The 16957-nt window shown below is 39.6% G+C and overlaps 1 protein-coding gene across 1 annotated transcript in view; it reads left to right on the forward strand.

The window, feature by feature from the left end:
- SPAG17 (sperm associated antigen 17) overlaps positions 1-16957 on the forward strand; it is a 230426-nt gene that overhangs the window by 178253 nt on the left and 35216 nt on the right. The window contains exons 30-35 of the mRNA XM_061119929.1: positions 252-396; positions 2370-2524; positions 10116-10304; positions 12180-12325; positions 12430-12560; positions 14338-14465. Coding sequence (XP_060975912.1) covers positions 252-396; positions 2370-2524; positions 10116-10304; positions 12180-12325; positions 12430-12560; positions 14338-14465 — 894 coding nt within the window. The remainder of the gene's footprint in view (positions 1-251; positions 397-2369; positions 2525-10115; positions 10305-12179; positions 12326-12429; positions 12561-14337; positions 14466-16957) is intronic.

Consider the following 16957-nt stretch of genomic DNA (forward strand, 5'->3'; position numbering starts at 1 on the left):
GTTGAAGTAAGGCAGTCTTAGTCCAGCGTCAGCTCAGGCACATGCTGAGTGACTTTGGGCAAGTTGCTTAACTGCTCTAAGCCTGAGTTTCCTCCAGGATTGTTATAAAGATTAGATCAAGTAGATGAGATAAAACTTTCACTTTTAAATAATCAGGCTTTTGATGGTAATCATCGGGGTGTAAAAATAAGCAAACTTGGGATTAACCAACCACCTGATCAAATGATGATGCTCTGCCTTTGTATGTTCAGGTTATGACAACTCGAGAAGACAAAGTGATCATCATTGAAAAGAAAGATGGTACTCGGATAGTGGATCATGCTGATGGTACCAGAATCACAACCTTTTATCAAGTTTATGAAGATCCGACTATTTCTTTGGAGGATCAAGAGACAGGTAAGCTTTAATTTTTCTGGCGGACGACATAGAGTCTCAAAGAGTTTGACACGACTGAGCAGCAGCAGCAGATGGTTGGTTAATATTATTGTGTTTCAGGTGCACAGCAAAGTGACTCAGTTGTACATATACACGTATTTATTCTTTTTCAAGTAGATGACAATATTCTATGTCTTTACTGTAGGATAGGTAAAAACTTCACCAATTTTTCAAAACACTTGTAAGAAAAACAGTTTTTTGTTTTTTTTTTTTGTTTGTTTGTTTGTTTTTTACAAACTCAAATTAACCAAAGAATACCCAGGCAGTCCAAACCAGAACCAGTGAGGACCTTTATTATGGTCTTTATCCTCAACTGACATGGGAGTGATAACAGCTCTAGTTGGCTAATGGATAGTAATAGTGCTTTCCCTATTTTTACCACTAAAAACCTACAACCTGGATTGGTATTAACTAAAAGTTAATAATCATGACTCAACTGTACTTAGCAATTAGATTTCAGACCTGTTTCCTTTGGTCCTTAAGGAATCTAATTTTCCTACATAGACCTCCTTCAATTCTGTCTGACAATTCTCAGAAAAGCAAGTGGCAGCTGCTAATGAACTGCAGTCTGTTCATATTATCTAAAAGCCTAACACCCTTCCTAAGCTAACTTCAAACAATATTTTGAAATAAAAATTATTCCCTGATTCACTTTTGTTTAATTCCAGGATTTATTTGTTGAATGCATTAAATGATTCATTGCCAAATTAAATGCAACAAAATGGCAAGTGAGTAGAAAAAGAGGAACCTTTATACCCTGTTAGAGTGAAAATTTAAAAAGCCACTTGGGTGGGCAATTTTAAAATATCTGGTGAATTGAAAAGTGCATATCATGTGATACACTAATTCTCCATCTGGGTATATATGGAAAAATACTCTTTTGTTTTGTTTTTATTTTTATTGGGTTATAGGGGATGGGTTGGGAAATATCTCTGCAAGTCAATTCCCCACTAGAGAAATATCCATTCTAATTTTCCTAGGATAGCTTTCAAAGCTTTTTCCTTTTCTTGGGAAAGACACTCATACATTTGCACAAAGAAACAAGAGATGTTTCTTGCAACACTGAGTATAATGTTAAAATATTGGGAAAGCATAAATGTCCATTAACAGCAGAACAGAAAAATAAAATGTGGTTTATTCTTACAAAGGGATACTATGTAGCAATTAAAATAAATGAAGTACCCACACATGTACCTATTTACATAGGCACGTATATATCAAGATGGCTAAAGGCCTCAAAGCATTAAGTGAAAAATTCAAGTGTGTGTCAGTTCAGTCATTTTTGATTCTTTTGCGACCCCATGGACTGTAGCCCACCAGGCTCGTCTGTCCATGAAATTCTCCAGCAAGAATACTGGAGTGGGTAGCCATTCCCTTCTCCAGGGGATCTTCCTGACCCAGGGATCAAACCCAGGCCTCCTGCATTGCAGGCAGATTCTTTATTGTCTGGGCCACCAGGGAAGCCCAGTAGTGTGATACACAGGGTGATATATAACTTATGTAAATTTAAAGCAACAAAATACTTCTGATATACATTTATATAAAAGTATTATAGTGGATTGTGAGAAAAAGAAATAAACTCAGAGATAGGGAGAGATGTGAACTGTACCTATAATTTCTCTCTCATGTACATGTTAAAAATGAAGCAAATATGGCAAAATATTAATGAGTGTAAATTTTGATTGGCAAACATGTATAGTTAAATTATATTTTGTGCTTTTCTGGATGTTTTCAATTTCTCAAAATAAAAAGAATGGTGAGGACAAAAATAGCACACTGTATTAATATGCCTTCTCAAGCAAAGGCTCCGAGTTGATAGAGCAGTAGCCCATGAAGCAGCCCCATGGAGTGAGTTCTCAGCCAGGCAGTCAGCAGGCAGGCGTGTTCCCCCCGCGTGCATCCCGTCAGACCTGCCCCTCTGCATTTGCCCACAGCCGAAGGTCCACAGAGGATCACCAGGCAGGTGAAGTGCATGCGGATTGAAAGCTCGCACTACGCCACCGTCATCACCAACTGCGAGGACAGCAGCTGCTGCGCCACCTTTGGGGACGGGACGTCCATCATTGCAAAGCCACAGGGAACATACCAGGTGAGTCTGAGCAAAGTGAGCGGTGCCAGAGGGGAGTGTCCAAGTGTGTTTTTGACTAAGAAAGCACTCCCATCTGGGGCACTGAACGTTCCCGCCACGTGCATGCCTGTTGCTCTCATCTCAACTGATCTTAAAACACACTTCTCAATATCTTTTCATTTATTTACTTTCTTTTCAAAGTCCATCGCAGAAAATCAGTGTCCTCCCTGCCTTTCAGTACTTTGGTATCTGGGGATCACAGTTATTCTCCGGAGTGTATGTGCCGGGGATCATTTAGTGGTGGGTGAGGGGCGCTGTGGGTGTTAGGAGCCCTCAGTGCTGCCTTGTCCCTTCTAGACCAGCTTCACCTCCTGCCTCCTCTTATTCATTCTCCCACCCTTCCCACCTCCAGTCTGTCCCCACTTTACCTCGTGTCCCCGTGGGATGGGAGGATACATGCATTCTATGTGGTCTAGGAGGAGAACTAGCCCAAGTGAAGCACAGCTGTGTCTTTGGAGGGCTGGGGAGGAATGCTGTTAGCAACTCCTCCACCTCCTTGCATTTCCCCCTTAAACACAATGCCCCCGGCTCAGCCTGCAGTCTCCCCAGTCTTAGAGGGATTTGCCTTTGCCTTTCTACTTGCTGGAGAAGGGACACAAGTGCCAGAATGTCACCTCTAAGGTCAGGATACCGAGGGTGCAAAGCCAGAAGGTGATGGACAAAGACTTCCGTAACAAATGTTTGTTACTGTGAAGGCTACTGGAGCCAGTTTATCCCTCCCTTCTCTCCTGATTCTCCCTCTCGTACTGTGCAGATCCTTGTGGGACAAGCAAGATGCTGAAAGTGAGAGATGACCAAGAGAGGCTTGGTCATGGATGCTTTTTTCCCTATATAACATTCAGAATATCCAATTTTAAAAAAAAACTTTTTTATTTTGTATTGAGGTATAGCTGATTAACAATGTTGTGATGGTTTCAGGCAAACAGAGAAGGGACTCAACCTTACATATAAATGCATTCATTCTCCCCCAAACTGCCATCCAGGCTGCCACATAACACTTAGCAGAGTTCCTGTGCTATCAGAATGTTCAATTTTTAAGAAAGCATCCCTATTTCAGTACTGCGTGTCCTACCAGATGTCATAAGAATCTCCAAAGATGCTATGATGAGGCCTTATTTTTATCATAGCCCTAGACTCTGCTGATTACAACTATAGAGGCAAAGAAATTTTAGCACCAAAGTAAGTTACCACTGAAGGAAGAGATATAACAGAAGAGATCCAACCTGGAGACATTCAGTGTCTGATACAATTGTGTAGCTGCATGTTTGCCCACATCTCCTGAAACACTGATTGCACCTCATTGAGAAACACACATATCTTAGCTCCCAATTGGGGGGAAAAAACTCCAAATAAGCTTAGCAACACTTATTTTATAGTTCTATTAGTTTTATAGAGTTGAAAGCTGGCGTTCACAAACACCTTCTGCCCATCCTCATTGGCCTTGGCACATGTGTCATTACTTACTCACCAGCATGAGGACACTGGGCAGTATGATGAGTGAGGCTGGGTGTTAGGCAATGTGAAAGAGAGAGAGCTTGATTTTGGCCACTGCTATACCTTAGCAGCACTAAAAAGATTAATGAAAACATCAAGGAGGAGGTAGGTGTAATAGCTATTATTGTCTATGATTATAGTGTTTCACAACTGGGGGTGGGGACATCCACCAGTTGGAAGGTTTCAGAGAGACAAGATGACAAATAATGGGTCTGTTGTCTCCCATGGGAAATCTTCCTCTGTCCTTGGGTCTAGGAACAGAAACCTGTTTCCCTAGACCAGAAGATTGAGTGTCTTCCTGGGGAAAGGGGTGCGTGTGTGTGCACACGTACACACTGGAATAAGATTTTGACTACTCGTCTATACCCATCTGAACTTGAATCCTTTGGGAGAAGTTAAAGAAATGTAATAAGCACTCTTAGGAATACTACTGGAAAGGACTTCAAAGGCCCTTTTCCTTATCAGCAGTACCATAAACAAACCTCATAATGGAGGGAAGCTTATCCTCCACTCAGTGCGTGAAATCAGTTAAAAGAGGAAAATTTTATATTAAACTCTGAGCACTACAGGTATGCAAAATCATGAGAATTCTGTTTGCCAGCTGGCTGCTATATTGAAGACACTATGTACGTATATATATGAGTTACTGCTGTATTTGTCATGTCGAATCTATATGTTTCAGCAAAGCTGTTTTTCCAGGCTAACTTCCTAGAAGGAAAGCCATCTCCTTTTTACAGGCTTTCTTTTTGGCTTTTCTAGACAGTGCTTCACCTAGTGTATATGTCTCAATTCTGGGAATTTTAGGCCATCTTTTTCTGTCCAGAGCAGCTTTTAGTAAATTACAGTCAATCTGACATATTAAAAAGCAGAAACATTACTTTGTCGACAGAGGTCCGCCTAGTCAAAGATATGGTTTTTCCAGTAGTCATGTATGGATGTGAGAGTGGGACCATGAAGAAAACTGAGCACTGAAGAATTAATGCTTTTGAACTGTGGTGTTGGAGAAGACTCTTGAGAGTCCCTTGGACTGCAAGGAGATCCAACCAGTCAATCCTAAGGAAAATCAGTCCTGAATATTCATTGGAAGGATTGATGCTGAAGCTGAAGTTCCAATACTTTGGCCACCTGATGTGAAGAGCTGACTCATTTGAAAAGACCCTGACGCTGGGAGGGATTGGGGGCAGGAGGAGAAGGGGACGACAGAGGACAAGATGGTTGGATGGCATCACTGACTCGATAGACATGAGTTTGAGCAAACTCCGGGAGTTGGTGATGGGCAGGGAAGTCTGGCATGCTGCAGTCCATGGGGTTGCAAAGAGTCGGACACTACTGAGTAACTGAACTGAACTGAACTGACACTTTGAGTCTATTTTATTGAGGACCTATGGAGCCTGGGAAAATTACAGATTTAACTAGTCACCAGTGTCTATGCTAAAATATGCCTGAAACCACAGAGAAGCCTCAGAGTTAGTCAAGGTCCAGGGAGAGTTCTCTGGCCTGGGTAATGGTAAAGAGTGAATCTGAGAAACTTCAGGATGATGGAGTAAGAACCTTCAAAAATCCACTTACTGCTCTCTAAAAACAACTAGAAAGCTGGAACTATTGATAGAATCAACCTTTTTAGAAGTCTGGAAATCAACCAAATGACTATAGTGATATGAAGATTATTTAAAAAAAAAAAAAAGACAATCTTGGGAAGAACATCAAGAATTGTGGTAATTTCACTTGCTGCATTCCTCTCCCCTCCCCCAGCTCCAAGGTAGCCTTGAACATCAACACTCTAACATGCATGATAGCAGTGAAAACCAGCAGGCCAGCAGCCACTGAAAGAAGAATAGATCCAGAGCTCCCCAAAACATCCATCACAAAATGTTGTCATTTTCTGTCTGTCTGTCCATTTTCTAGAAACCTCTATTCAACAAGGGTTGTCTTTATTTGGTCTGATTCTGAACTCACTCCCTACAAATAGACTTTTCCCCAAATGGAGGTGATAATTGAACATTATAGCTATTGAAGTAGCCACAAAAAGCAAGAGGCTAAACAAAAGAGTTAGAAGGAAAAAGAGGATGAGAAGTTGATAGAGGGCTTTGAAAAGCTCTGACATGTTCTCTGGAATCTAGAAAGCCACGCTCCTGTGAACGGCTATGAACATGCCCATAAAAGGACTGAGAAGGCCCTGATTTTTCACTCTTGCCGATCAAGAAGCTCTGCACAAGCAGGGAGTGAAGGGTAAGATGGAATCACAAACTTCCTACTACAGCATTGAAAACATTTGCCAGTATGCACATAGAGCCCATATAGCCCTCGGCAGAGGCTGAAAGATCTATTAGTGCAAAGTACCTAAGAAAATATCTTCCCCGTTGTGAGGAGAACTGTAAGCCTAACAAGCAGATTAGGCCCACGCATGACAAATATAAACTTTAAAGAAATGGTTCAGGGGAATCACTGAACAAATAGCAACAACAACAGAAGTAACAATAAGTCCTGGGGCTAGGATCTAATTTCCAGAGTTGTACATAATACTATTTTAAAATATCCAGTTTTCAACAAAAAATTATAAGACATGGGGGAGTGGGGAAGGGGGGAATTTTGGCCCATAAACAGGGATGGGAAAGGAGGAAGCAATCAATAGAAACCATCCCTGTGGAAACCCAGACTTTACATTTAAAGAGACAAATTGAAGTCAGCTGTTATGTTTTAAAGAGCGAGAAGCCTTGTGTAAAGAACTAAAGCAAAATATGAGAATGATGCTTCATGAAGTATAGAATATCAATACATAGAAATTATTTTTTAAAAGAACCACATAGAAATTCTGGATTTGGAAAGCATAATAACTGTAATGAAAAATTTGCTAATGATCAACATCAAATTTTGGCTGGCAGTAGAAATAATCAGCAATTATTTGAACTGACTTGAAAATAGGTCAGTTGAGATTAAGTAGTCTGGGGGAGAGAGAGAAAAAAGAACCAAGAAAAATGAACAGAGCCTCAGAGGATACCATCAGGCATACTAACACATGCATAATGAGAGTCTGAGAAGGAATAGAGAGAAGGGCAGAAAGATTATTTGAGGCAATAATGGCTTAAAACTTACCAAGTTTGATTAAACTATCTACAATTGCAAGAAATCTCAACAAACTTCAAGTAGGGTAAACTCAGAGATTCACACCTAGACACATCACAGTCAAATTGTCTGAAGACAACATCTCACAAGCAATGAGAAAAGGCTCATCAAATATGAGAGATCTCAAAAAAAAAAAAAGAAAAGAAAAGAAAAACCCCAAAACACAGTGTTGTTCATCAACTATATCATAATAAAAAAATTTTTAATTGAGGTATCCAATAAGACTAATGGCTATTTTCTCATCAGAAAACATGGAGTCAGAAGGCAGTGAGATGACATATTCAAAATGCTTAAAGAAAAAGATCATCAACCAAAAATTCCTCTTTTCAGTAAAATTATCCTAAAATCGAAGAAATTAATATAGTTCCAGGGAAACAAAAACTGAAAGAATCGTTGCTCTTAGACATTCCCTACAAGAAAATCTAAAGGGAATCCTTCAGGCTGAAACAAAATAACACTACACAGCAATTCAATTACACATAAATAGTACTGGTAAAGATAACAGTATAGGTAAATATAAAAGACAGTATACATGTATTTTTGTGACCTTTTTTTATTTAAAAGGCAACTACATAAAACCACTATTATAAAAGTTTATTTATATGCTTATAATGTATAAAGATGTAAGTTTTGACAATAACACAAAGAAGGAAAAGAGCTACATGGAGCAAAAATTTTGTATAATAGTGAAATCCTTAGTATCAATCCAATCTAGACAGTTATAAATTAAGATGTTAATTGTAATACACAAGAGACACTGAGAAAATAACTCAAAAATATATAGTAAAAGAAACAAGGGAATTAAAATGGCACACTTGAAAATAACCTATTTAAAACAAAAGAAGGCAGTAATGGATGACTAGAAGGGAAACCACAGACATGACATATAGAAAACTGGAAAATGCAAATCTCTTTTTAAAAAATTCTTTATTTTATGTTGGAGTATAGCCAGTTAACAATGTTGTGATAGTTCCAGCTGCATGGCAAAGCAACTCAGCCACACATATATACATGTAGTCATTCTACCCCAAACTCCCCTCCCATCCAGGCTGCTACATAACATTGAGCAGAGTTCCCTGTGCTATACACTAGGTCCTTGTTGCTTATCCATTTTAAATATAGCAGTGTGTACATGTCAATTCCAAACTCCCCAACTCTTCTGTCCACCCTTCCCTCCTGGTAACCATGTTTGTTCTCTGTGAGTCTGTTTCTGTTTTGTAAGTAAGTTTATTTGTATCATTTTTTTAGATTCTACAGGTAAGTTATATCATATCTCTCTCTGTATGTCTTCACTCAGTTTGACAATCTCTAGGTCCATCCATGTTGCTGCAAATGGCATATTTCACTCTTTTAAATATATATATATATATAAAATATATGCATATCCATTGTATACATGTCCCACATCTTCTTTATCCATTTCTCTATGGACACAGGTTGCTTCCGTATCTTGGCTATTATAAACAGTGCTGCAACGAACTATGGGGTGTATGTATCCTTTCCCATGTTTTTCTCTGGATATATGCCCAGGAGTGGGAGTGCAGGGTCATATGGTAGCTCTATTTTTAGTTTTTTAAGGAACCTCCATACTGTTCTCCATAGTGGCCATACCAATTTACATTTCCACCAACAGTGTAGGAGGGTTCCTTTTTCTCCAGCCCTCTCCAGCATCTATTATTTGTAGACTTTTTGATGATGGCCATTCTGACCAGTGTGAGGTGATACCTCATTGTGGTTTTCATATGTCTGCTGCAAGTAGACCCCTTCCCTTGGCCCTTGCTGCACAGGCTGGGACACCTCTCCCCAACCCTTTGCCACCACCTGCCACAGAAAGTTAAATTTGAAGAGTAGGGGAAGAGAGAAACATGGCCATGAGGAGAAGGATCTACCTGGAGCTGAGGAACCAGACTCTGGCAGCTATTTGAGAACTTGTCCTGGGCAACTGCAAGTCAAATGATGGGAAAATTGAGGACTTAATGGCTGAATTTGTGAACTTTGAACTCCTCAGTTTAGCAAATGTAGGCTTGATTTCAGTTTCAAATCTCCCCGAACTACCTAAATTGAAAAAACTTGAGTTCATTTTAGCATAAAAACTTTTAAATTTCACACATCTAAACTGAAGTGGAAATAAACAGAATGAAGTATTGATACACACTACAATATAGATGAAGCTTAAAAACATTATGCCAAGAGAAAGAAGCCAGACACAAGAGGCCACATATCACATGCTTCCATTTCTATGAAACGTCTGACAGCAGATCACTGGTTGCCAGAGACAGGAGAGATGCAGAATGACTAATGGCATCAGGGTTTCTTTGCAGGATAATGAAAATATTCTGGAATTAGTGATAATGTTTGCACAAGTGTTTGAATATACTAAAATACACTGAATGGACACTTTAAAAAGGAAAATATATGGCATGTGAATTATATCTCAAAGAGGCTATCCAAACCAGAAGTCATTATACAAAAGCTATTACTTAAGGTCTGTGTCAGCCACCAGAGGAATGTGGAAAAATAAAAGCTTCTAAAAGCATTTGTCCCATTGCTGTTGACCCCTTTGAAGATGCTCCTTACCCAAAAACATTAAAGGATTCCAAACGTTTTGAATAGGGCCAAGTGTGTTTACTTAACATATGCTTTTAATACTTTAATTAAATATCTGAAAAAAGAAGGGGCATAGATTGCATTACTTGGAAGAAGTATTAAAGTGAGTAGATAAAATATGGGATGCAGGAACAATTATATCCTAATCATTGTTTGCCTCCTTATTAAGTAGTCTTTCCCAAAACTTATGTCCTCTTTTGTTTGCTTCCTGAAAACACAGTTTGTGTCTCGAGTCTACGGATAGTATTTTTTCCTTAAATGATTTTCTAGATCTCTCAAATCAATCAAGAAATTTTGAATAATTTCTCTTTTTGTGTGACCCTTTCAGGTGTTACCTCCAAACACAGGCTGTCTTCATATTGATAGGGACTGTTCAGCTATATATTGCCATGAATCAAGCAGTGACATATACCATCCTTTTCAAAAACGTGAGCAGCTGAGAGCTAGCAGGTACATCATGAAACACACATCAGAGGTTATCTGTGAGGTCATGGATCCTGAAGGAAATACTTTTCAGGTAAAGTGCATCATTAGTATGGAGAGAGAGGCGATGGGTTTGCTTTTGAGAGATTTTACCCTAGAGAGTTCCCCAATGGCTTTTTATCTTATCTGCCTTGGAATTAGTTATCTACTTACTAGCAGTGCTCTGGACAACAGCAATTAATGTCAGTAGCTTTAATTCTCAATTATGCTTCATTAGGGGATAGCAAGCCCAATAATGAGGATGATTGAAATGTTAAAGCCAAATAAATAATTAGAACAAAAGGGGGGAAAAGTTACTAAACATCTAAAAATAATGTCGACAAAGAAGAATAATGTAAGAATGCTCTGTATCTGGATTTAAGTGAGAGAAAATACACAGGACAGCAGGTGAGTCTGTTTGACTAGGTAGAGAATCCTTAGAAATATTATCAGCCTGAGGGTTCCAGGAGCGCTGAGGATGGGGAGATGGGAAGCCTGGTGAGGTGCTTAGCTAGTCAGTGGTAAAGCTCTGTATTCTGTTTCTCTGTCCTTCCTCTTATTGCTAAGCCAGGCAGTGGCAAACCATGGTCACTTGTTTATATGGGCCTTTGAGCTCAAAATGTAGGCTGACTGCATTTTACATTTTTAAATGGTTGGGAAAAATCAGAAGGAGAAGAGTATTTCATGACACAAAAAAATGAAAGGAAATTAAATTTCAGAGTCATTATATAAAGTTTTATTGGAACATAGCCATGCTCATTTGTTTACATATTACCTGTGGCTGCTTTTGCATATAATGGCAGCATCGACTAGTTGCAACAGAAACTCTATGGCCTACAAACGCTAAAATATATACTATCTGACCCTTGACAAGGAGAGGTCCACCAGCCTTTCTCTAGGCACTTTTTGTCCACTCCTCACCCCTTGGTGGAATTTCATGTGTTGGCTAGTGGGTGGCGAAGTTACTTTTTAGATTTGAAACCCTGACAAAGAGTCCCCAACTTTGTATGGGATGCAGACAAGGCCTGATCCAAGTTTGTTTTTCTGTACTAAGTAAGTGAGACTCTTCACGGCATGAGTTCGGGCTACTAAGAGACTGATTAACAATGAACTGAAATTGAAACCTAAAACCCAAACCCTCTAAATTGAAATATCTAAGTCAAGCATTACGCTAGGCTTTGATGTTCTTCTTGTGCCTTCCCTTCAATGGCCTTTCGGCCTAAACCACACTCTGTATCTAGACAGTAGCAATAGCTAGGAATGTACTTCTCAGAGTGAACCTCAATCTGTTTCCCAAGGTGGTCTATCCATGAGTCCCTAGTTCTGTGCTTAGAATCCATACTGTCACTCTTGATATTTCAAGACAACTGTCACATGAGTAGTCTTTCCTCCATGTTTAAATTCGCAGTTCCCTGAACTTATCCTCAGAAGATAAGATTGTCCCCTGGTGTGTCCCCTGCCATACTAGTCACCTTCCTCTGATTGTATTCTGGTTTGTCTTCCCGTTTGTTTTCACATTCTCGGGGTAGTTGTCAGTGAAAATGTGCTACTAGGTTTTCACTTTTATTCATGCAATCTATTGGGGCTTCCCTGGTGGCTCAGTGGTAAAGAATCCACCTGCCAATACAGGAGACGTGGATTCGATCCCTGGGTTGGGAAGATCCCCTGGAGGAAGAAATGGCAACCTGCTCCAGTATTCTTGCCTGGGAAATCCCATGGACAGAGGAGCCTGGTGAGCTACAGTCCATGGGGCTGCAAAAGAGTCAGACACAACTTTGTGGCCAAATAACAACAAAATACTTAGGGAATAATACCTTTGATTTTCTGAATATCCAAAAGCTTGCCTGCTTTCTCAAATGAGATCAACAAAAATGTAAGCTTTATGGCTTTTTTTCTTTTTTTTTGGTTGCTTATATACTGTGTCCCTTAGGTCATGTCTGATGGTAGTGTATCAACCATCCTACCTGAAAACAACTTGGAAGACGATTTAAATGCAAAAGCTGAAGGTTATGACAGTTTGTCATCCACTCACCTTCATAAGAATCATCTGCAAATCTATGGTGAACATGTCCCCAGGTAATATGATAAAAATAAAATCCTGACTTTTATTTTCAGTTTCAAGTTTAAGGAGCATTTTAGCTGAATGTGTCAAGGGATTAGATTCTTATTTCTGCAAACAGGTTTTTTGTTATCTATGCTGATGGATCAGGAGTGGAGCTTCTTCGGGACAGTGACATAGAGGAGTACCTCTCCTTGGCATATGGAGAATCAACTACCGTAGTTCTTCAAGAGCCAGTTCAGGAACAACCAGGTAGAGAATCAGACTGGAAGTTGCCATGTCCCGTTACCAACTCTCATCTCCCATATCCAGTCTACCCTGATGTGGTCTCTATGTTTTCCCCCTTGCTCGCTTTTCAACTCTGCTTTCCACCTGGCCGTGTCAGCCTGGTTGTACCATGATGTATGTTTGTACTATGCTTCATCTAAGCATCAACCTGTGTAAATTGTATGAGTCCCTTTCCTACCTATAACTAGACTTGTATCTGCATGTAGGCTTGTTAGGTGGATTTAGTTAGGTACCTACTTATGTGTTAGTTTCGTCTTGGTAGTAAAAATCGAAAGTGAGGTATATTTCCTAACTTCATATTTTATCATTTTGATGGTGTTGCCTTGATGAATTTAGTATAACAAGAGAATAAAGTAGATTTGATGTGTCAGTTAGAAATCCAACCTGAAATATAGGATAAGTTATGTATTATATTCATTGGGCATTTACATATTTTCATTAATTTCAAAGAAATTAGTGTATGACTAAAAATAGAGTCATACATTGCATTAGGTAAGAACCACTGTATATGTAACATGTGTATTTAAGCACAGAAAAAACAAAAAAACTTTCATGTTATCCATGCACCAAAGCAATATGCTATGTCTATCTAGGTTTATGTGTATGTTTCCTTTTTTATCTTTTCTCTGATTGGTGGGATATATTTTGTGTTCATTTATGAGTATGCCTGCCTCTATGTGCAGTTGTATTTTTGAATGCATCAATGTACATGTGTGTGATGTAATAAATTTGCTCTTTCTCTATGAATATGGAAAGTGGGGAGCTCTGACTGCTTGAACAGTGTGTGTGTGGAACTGTGAGAGAATAAGAATTCATCTCAAATTGCTTCATTAGTCAGTCATTTAGCATCTACATGATAACCCACCATGTACCATAACCTGGCTGGGTGTTAGGGATATAATGGTGAACTAAGAGAGCAACAAACCCTGCTTTCAAAAAGCTTAGAGTCTAAGGAAAGAGATGAGCATTAATTACATAGTCACACAAATACCTGTATGATTATAAAGTGGGATAAGGCCTATGGAGTAAAGGAATATGGTTTCATGAGAGCATCTAACAGGGGAGCCTGACATAATCTAGAAGGCTTTCCTGAAAACGCTGGAGCCAAGAACTGCTGGATAAGTAGGCACTAATTAAAATAGCAGGAGGAACTTTCTTGGAAGAGGGAATACAAAGCAGGAAGCTTGGAACTTTGGGGAACAGAGGAGAAAAGGCCAAAGGAGCCAAAGTATAGAAGGGAAAATAGCCCAAGTTGAGGAGGCAAGAGAAAACATTAAGGCCTCGGTTTCATCATATGAGCGATGGGAAGTCAGGGAAAAGTTTACATGGCGGACTAACACAGTCAGTCACCCTGCCTGTGGAAGGAGGTTCGTTCACAGAGTAGAGGCGGGAAGGAAAGTTGATTGTTGCTCAGGTCCAAAACAGGATCTCTCTGCGGGAAATAGTCTAAGGTTGGGTCAGTGGAGGGGAAAGAGCTGGAGGAACTCAAGAAATGTTTCGTGGTAGAACTGACAGGACTTGCATGTGATTTCTGAAGGACAGTGAAGTGTCAATGAATACTTTTGAGTGGTCTAAATCCAGCTTTTAGATGTTACTCTGACTAAAAGACTTTCCTTACTAGACCCTAAGGTCCTTAAGCATTATCGCTGTGTCTGGCTTATCAAATGTGTTTAATATTTGTTGAATTCCTCAGAGTATTTCTGACAGAGAAATGATCCTCTGGTAACTCTCTGTGACCCAGGTGCCCTGAGCATTACTGTCCTTCGCCCTTTCCATGAAGTGTCACCATGGCTAATGAAGCAAGAACTAGATACGATTGTTCCTCCTAATCTCCAGTCAAGGACATGGGAGACCTTTCCCTCAGTTCAGGTATAAATTTTTCTGCTGTAAAGTTACCATATATGCGTATTCATCCATCCATGGACCAGAGCTCAGGTCTTCTGTATATTCACCTCTTTTCATTCTTATGTAAATTGTTAATGGGATCAAGGAGTTTTATATTTGAATACTTTGACATTTGTAAACTTTGGAGAAATACACCTGACTAATCTCAGTTTTATTTTTTTAGCCTACTTTGCTGGTTTGAACATCTTCCTGTAATATAAAAATATCTACTCTGAGTAACCCATTACTGATATTATGCAATATAGAAAGCTTCCTTTCTCCCAATATTTGCTAGTTTTAACACACAATCTGAGGTCTTTCATTTTCCCTTTGTTCTTAATTTATTAATGCACAAACTGAGTATGTAAGAATAATATGAAATATTAAATATAGTAACTCGGAATCTCAGTGTTAAAAAGTAAGCATTGTAATTGTGTCAGCTTAGAGAAGCCTCACCTAAGAATGAAAGAAAATATCTTGAGAAAGAATCATAAAGTCCTGCATCTTGCCAGATTTGTCATTTAATTTTACAAGCAGTTTATGTAATATGTACAGCAAATTGTCAGATGTTAAATTGTTAAATCAGTGAAGGCATTGGTAACATGATTAGGTAAAGATAGTAGTGTAAAGTGAGGAGGATAATGTTTTTTAGTTATGATATTCTCGGTTTCTTTATCCAGTCTTATAGTAGTGGAAGCACAGGTAATGAACACGTAAGATAGCAAAGATCTCCTAGCCCTCTGTTTTAGTTTGGTACCTGTAATCAACATGGTCAATGAAGGTGATCTGAATTATAATCTTGACTTTATCAATTATTAATGTGGAATTTGAGACAAGTCATCCTGGATCTCTATTTCCTTATCTGAAAATTGAAAGCTCACACCAAATGGTTTACTAAGGCTAATTATGAGAAATAATATACCACATTTGAGATTAATGAAGGAAGTTCCTTCTCTTCCTCCACAACTCCTACAGCTGTGCCCTCTGCCCAGTGGAGTGACCCCGCTCAAGCAAGCCTCTGAGTAGCTGTCACTGACCATGCATTTGACACTGAAGAGCAACTTAAAGTGAAACACATCAAGCCCACACCACTCCTGAAAGTCAATTACAAAAAAAAAACATGAGAGACCTGTGTCTACGCAAGGCACACATTTCTGCCCGAGAGATCCTGGGAAGATTCTGGCAGCTTGCTTAATCTAGAGTGAGCTCAAAGACCTCCCAGATCTATGGCTTGATTTCTCTCTCAAAGGATCTCTCCAAGCTTAATTCCAAATGTCTTAGGCTCTCTGTGGGTATAAAGATATATGTGTGTGTGCTAAATCACTTCAGTCATGTCCAGCTCTTTGTGACCCTATGAACTGTAGCCCACCAGGCTTCTCGGTCCATGGGATTCTCTAGGCAAGAATACTGGAGTGGGAGGCCATTTCCCCCTCCAATGGATCTTCCCAACCCAGGGATCAAACCGATATCTCTTGCATCTCCTGCATTGTCAGGTGAGTTCTTTACCACTAGAGCCACCTGGGAAGCCCAGGTAGTCTCATGCATTTGGCATAAACAAGGCCTCTGCTGCATCACCATGGCAACAGCGTGGCTTAGTATCCGCTTAAATGCTATCCAGTAGGACATCAGGCAACAGGATTTTAAAATGTCCTTATTTTTGGTAACACATATAAAGAGGAAAACTTGTCCTGTTCATTCCCAATTTTCCTTATATTTGCAAAACTTTTTGAGAGCAGGGATCCCTTTTTTCCACTGTTGTATTCACTAACGAGAGGTTCCTAGCATATCGTGTCTCAGTTCAGTTCAGTTCAGTCGCCCTGTCATCTCTGACTCTTTGTGACCCCATGGACTGCAGCGCAACAAGCTTCCCTGTCCATTGCCAACTCCTGGAACTTACTCAAACTCATGTCCATTGAGTCGGTGATGCCATCCAACCACCTCATCCTCTGTCATCCCCTTCTCCTCCTGCCTTAAATCTTCCCCAGCATCAAGGTCTTTTCAAATGAGTCAGCTCTTCACAGCAGGTGGCCAAAGTACTGGAGTTTCAGCTTCAGCATCAGTCCTTCCAATGAACAGTTAGGACTGATTTCCTTTAGGATGGACTGGTTGGATCTCCTTGCAGTCCAAGGGACTCTCAAGAGTCTTCTCCAACACCACAGTTCAAAAGCATCAATTCTTCAGCGCTCAGCTTTCTTTATAGTGCAATTCTCACATCCATACATGACTACTGGAAAAACCATAGCTTTGACTAGATGGACCTTTGTTGGCAAAGTAATGCCTCTGCTTTTTAATATGCTGTCTAGGATGATCATAACTTTTCTTTCAAGGAGCCAGCATCTTTTAATTTCATGGCTGCAGTCATCATCTGCAGTGATTTTGGAGCCCGAAAAGATAAAGTCTCTCACTGTTTCCACTGTTTCCCCATCTATTTGCCATAAAGTGATGGGACCAGATGCCATGATCTTAGTTTTCTGAAT

This window comes from Dama dama, chromosome 20 (genome assembly GCF_033118175.1).
Source record: "Dama dama isolate Ldn47 chromosome 20, ASM3311817v1, whole genome shotgun sequence".
Classification (NCBI taxonomy): domain Eukaryota; kingdom Metazoa; phylum Chordata; class Mammalia; order Artiodactyla; family Cervidae; genus Dama; species Dama dama.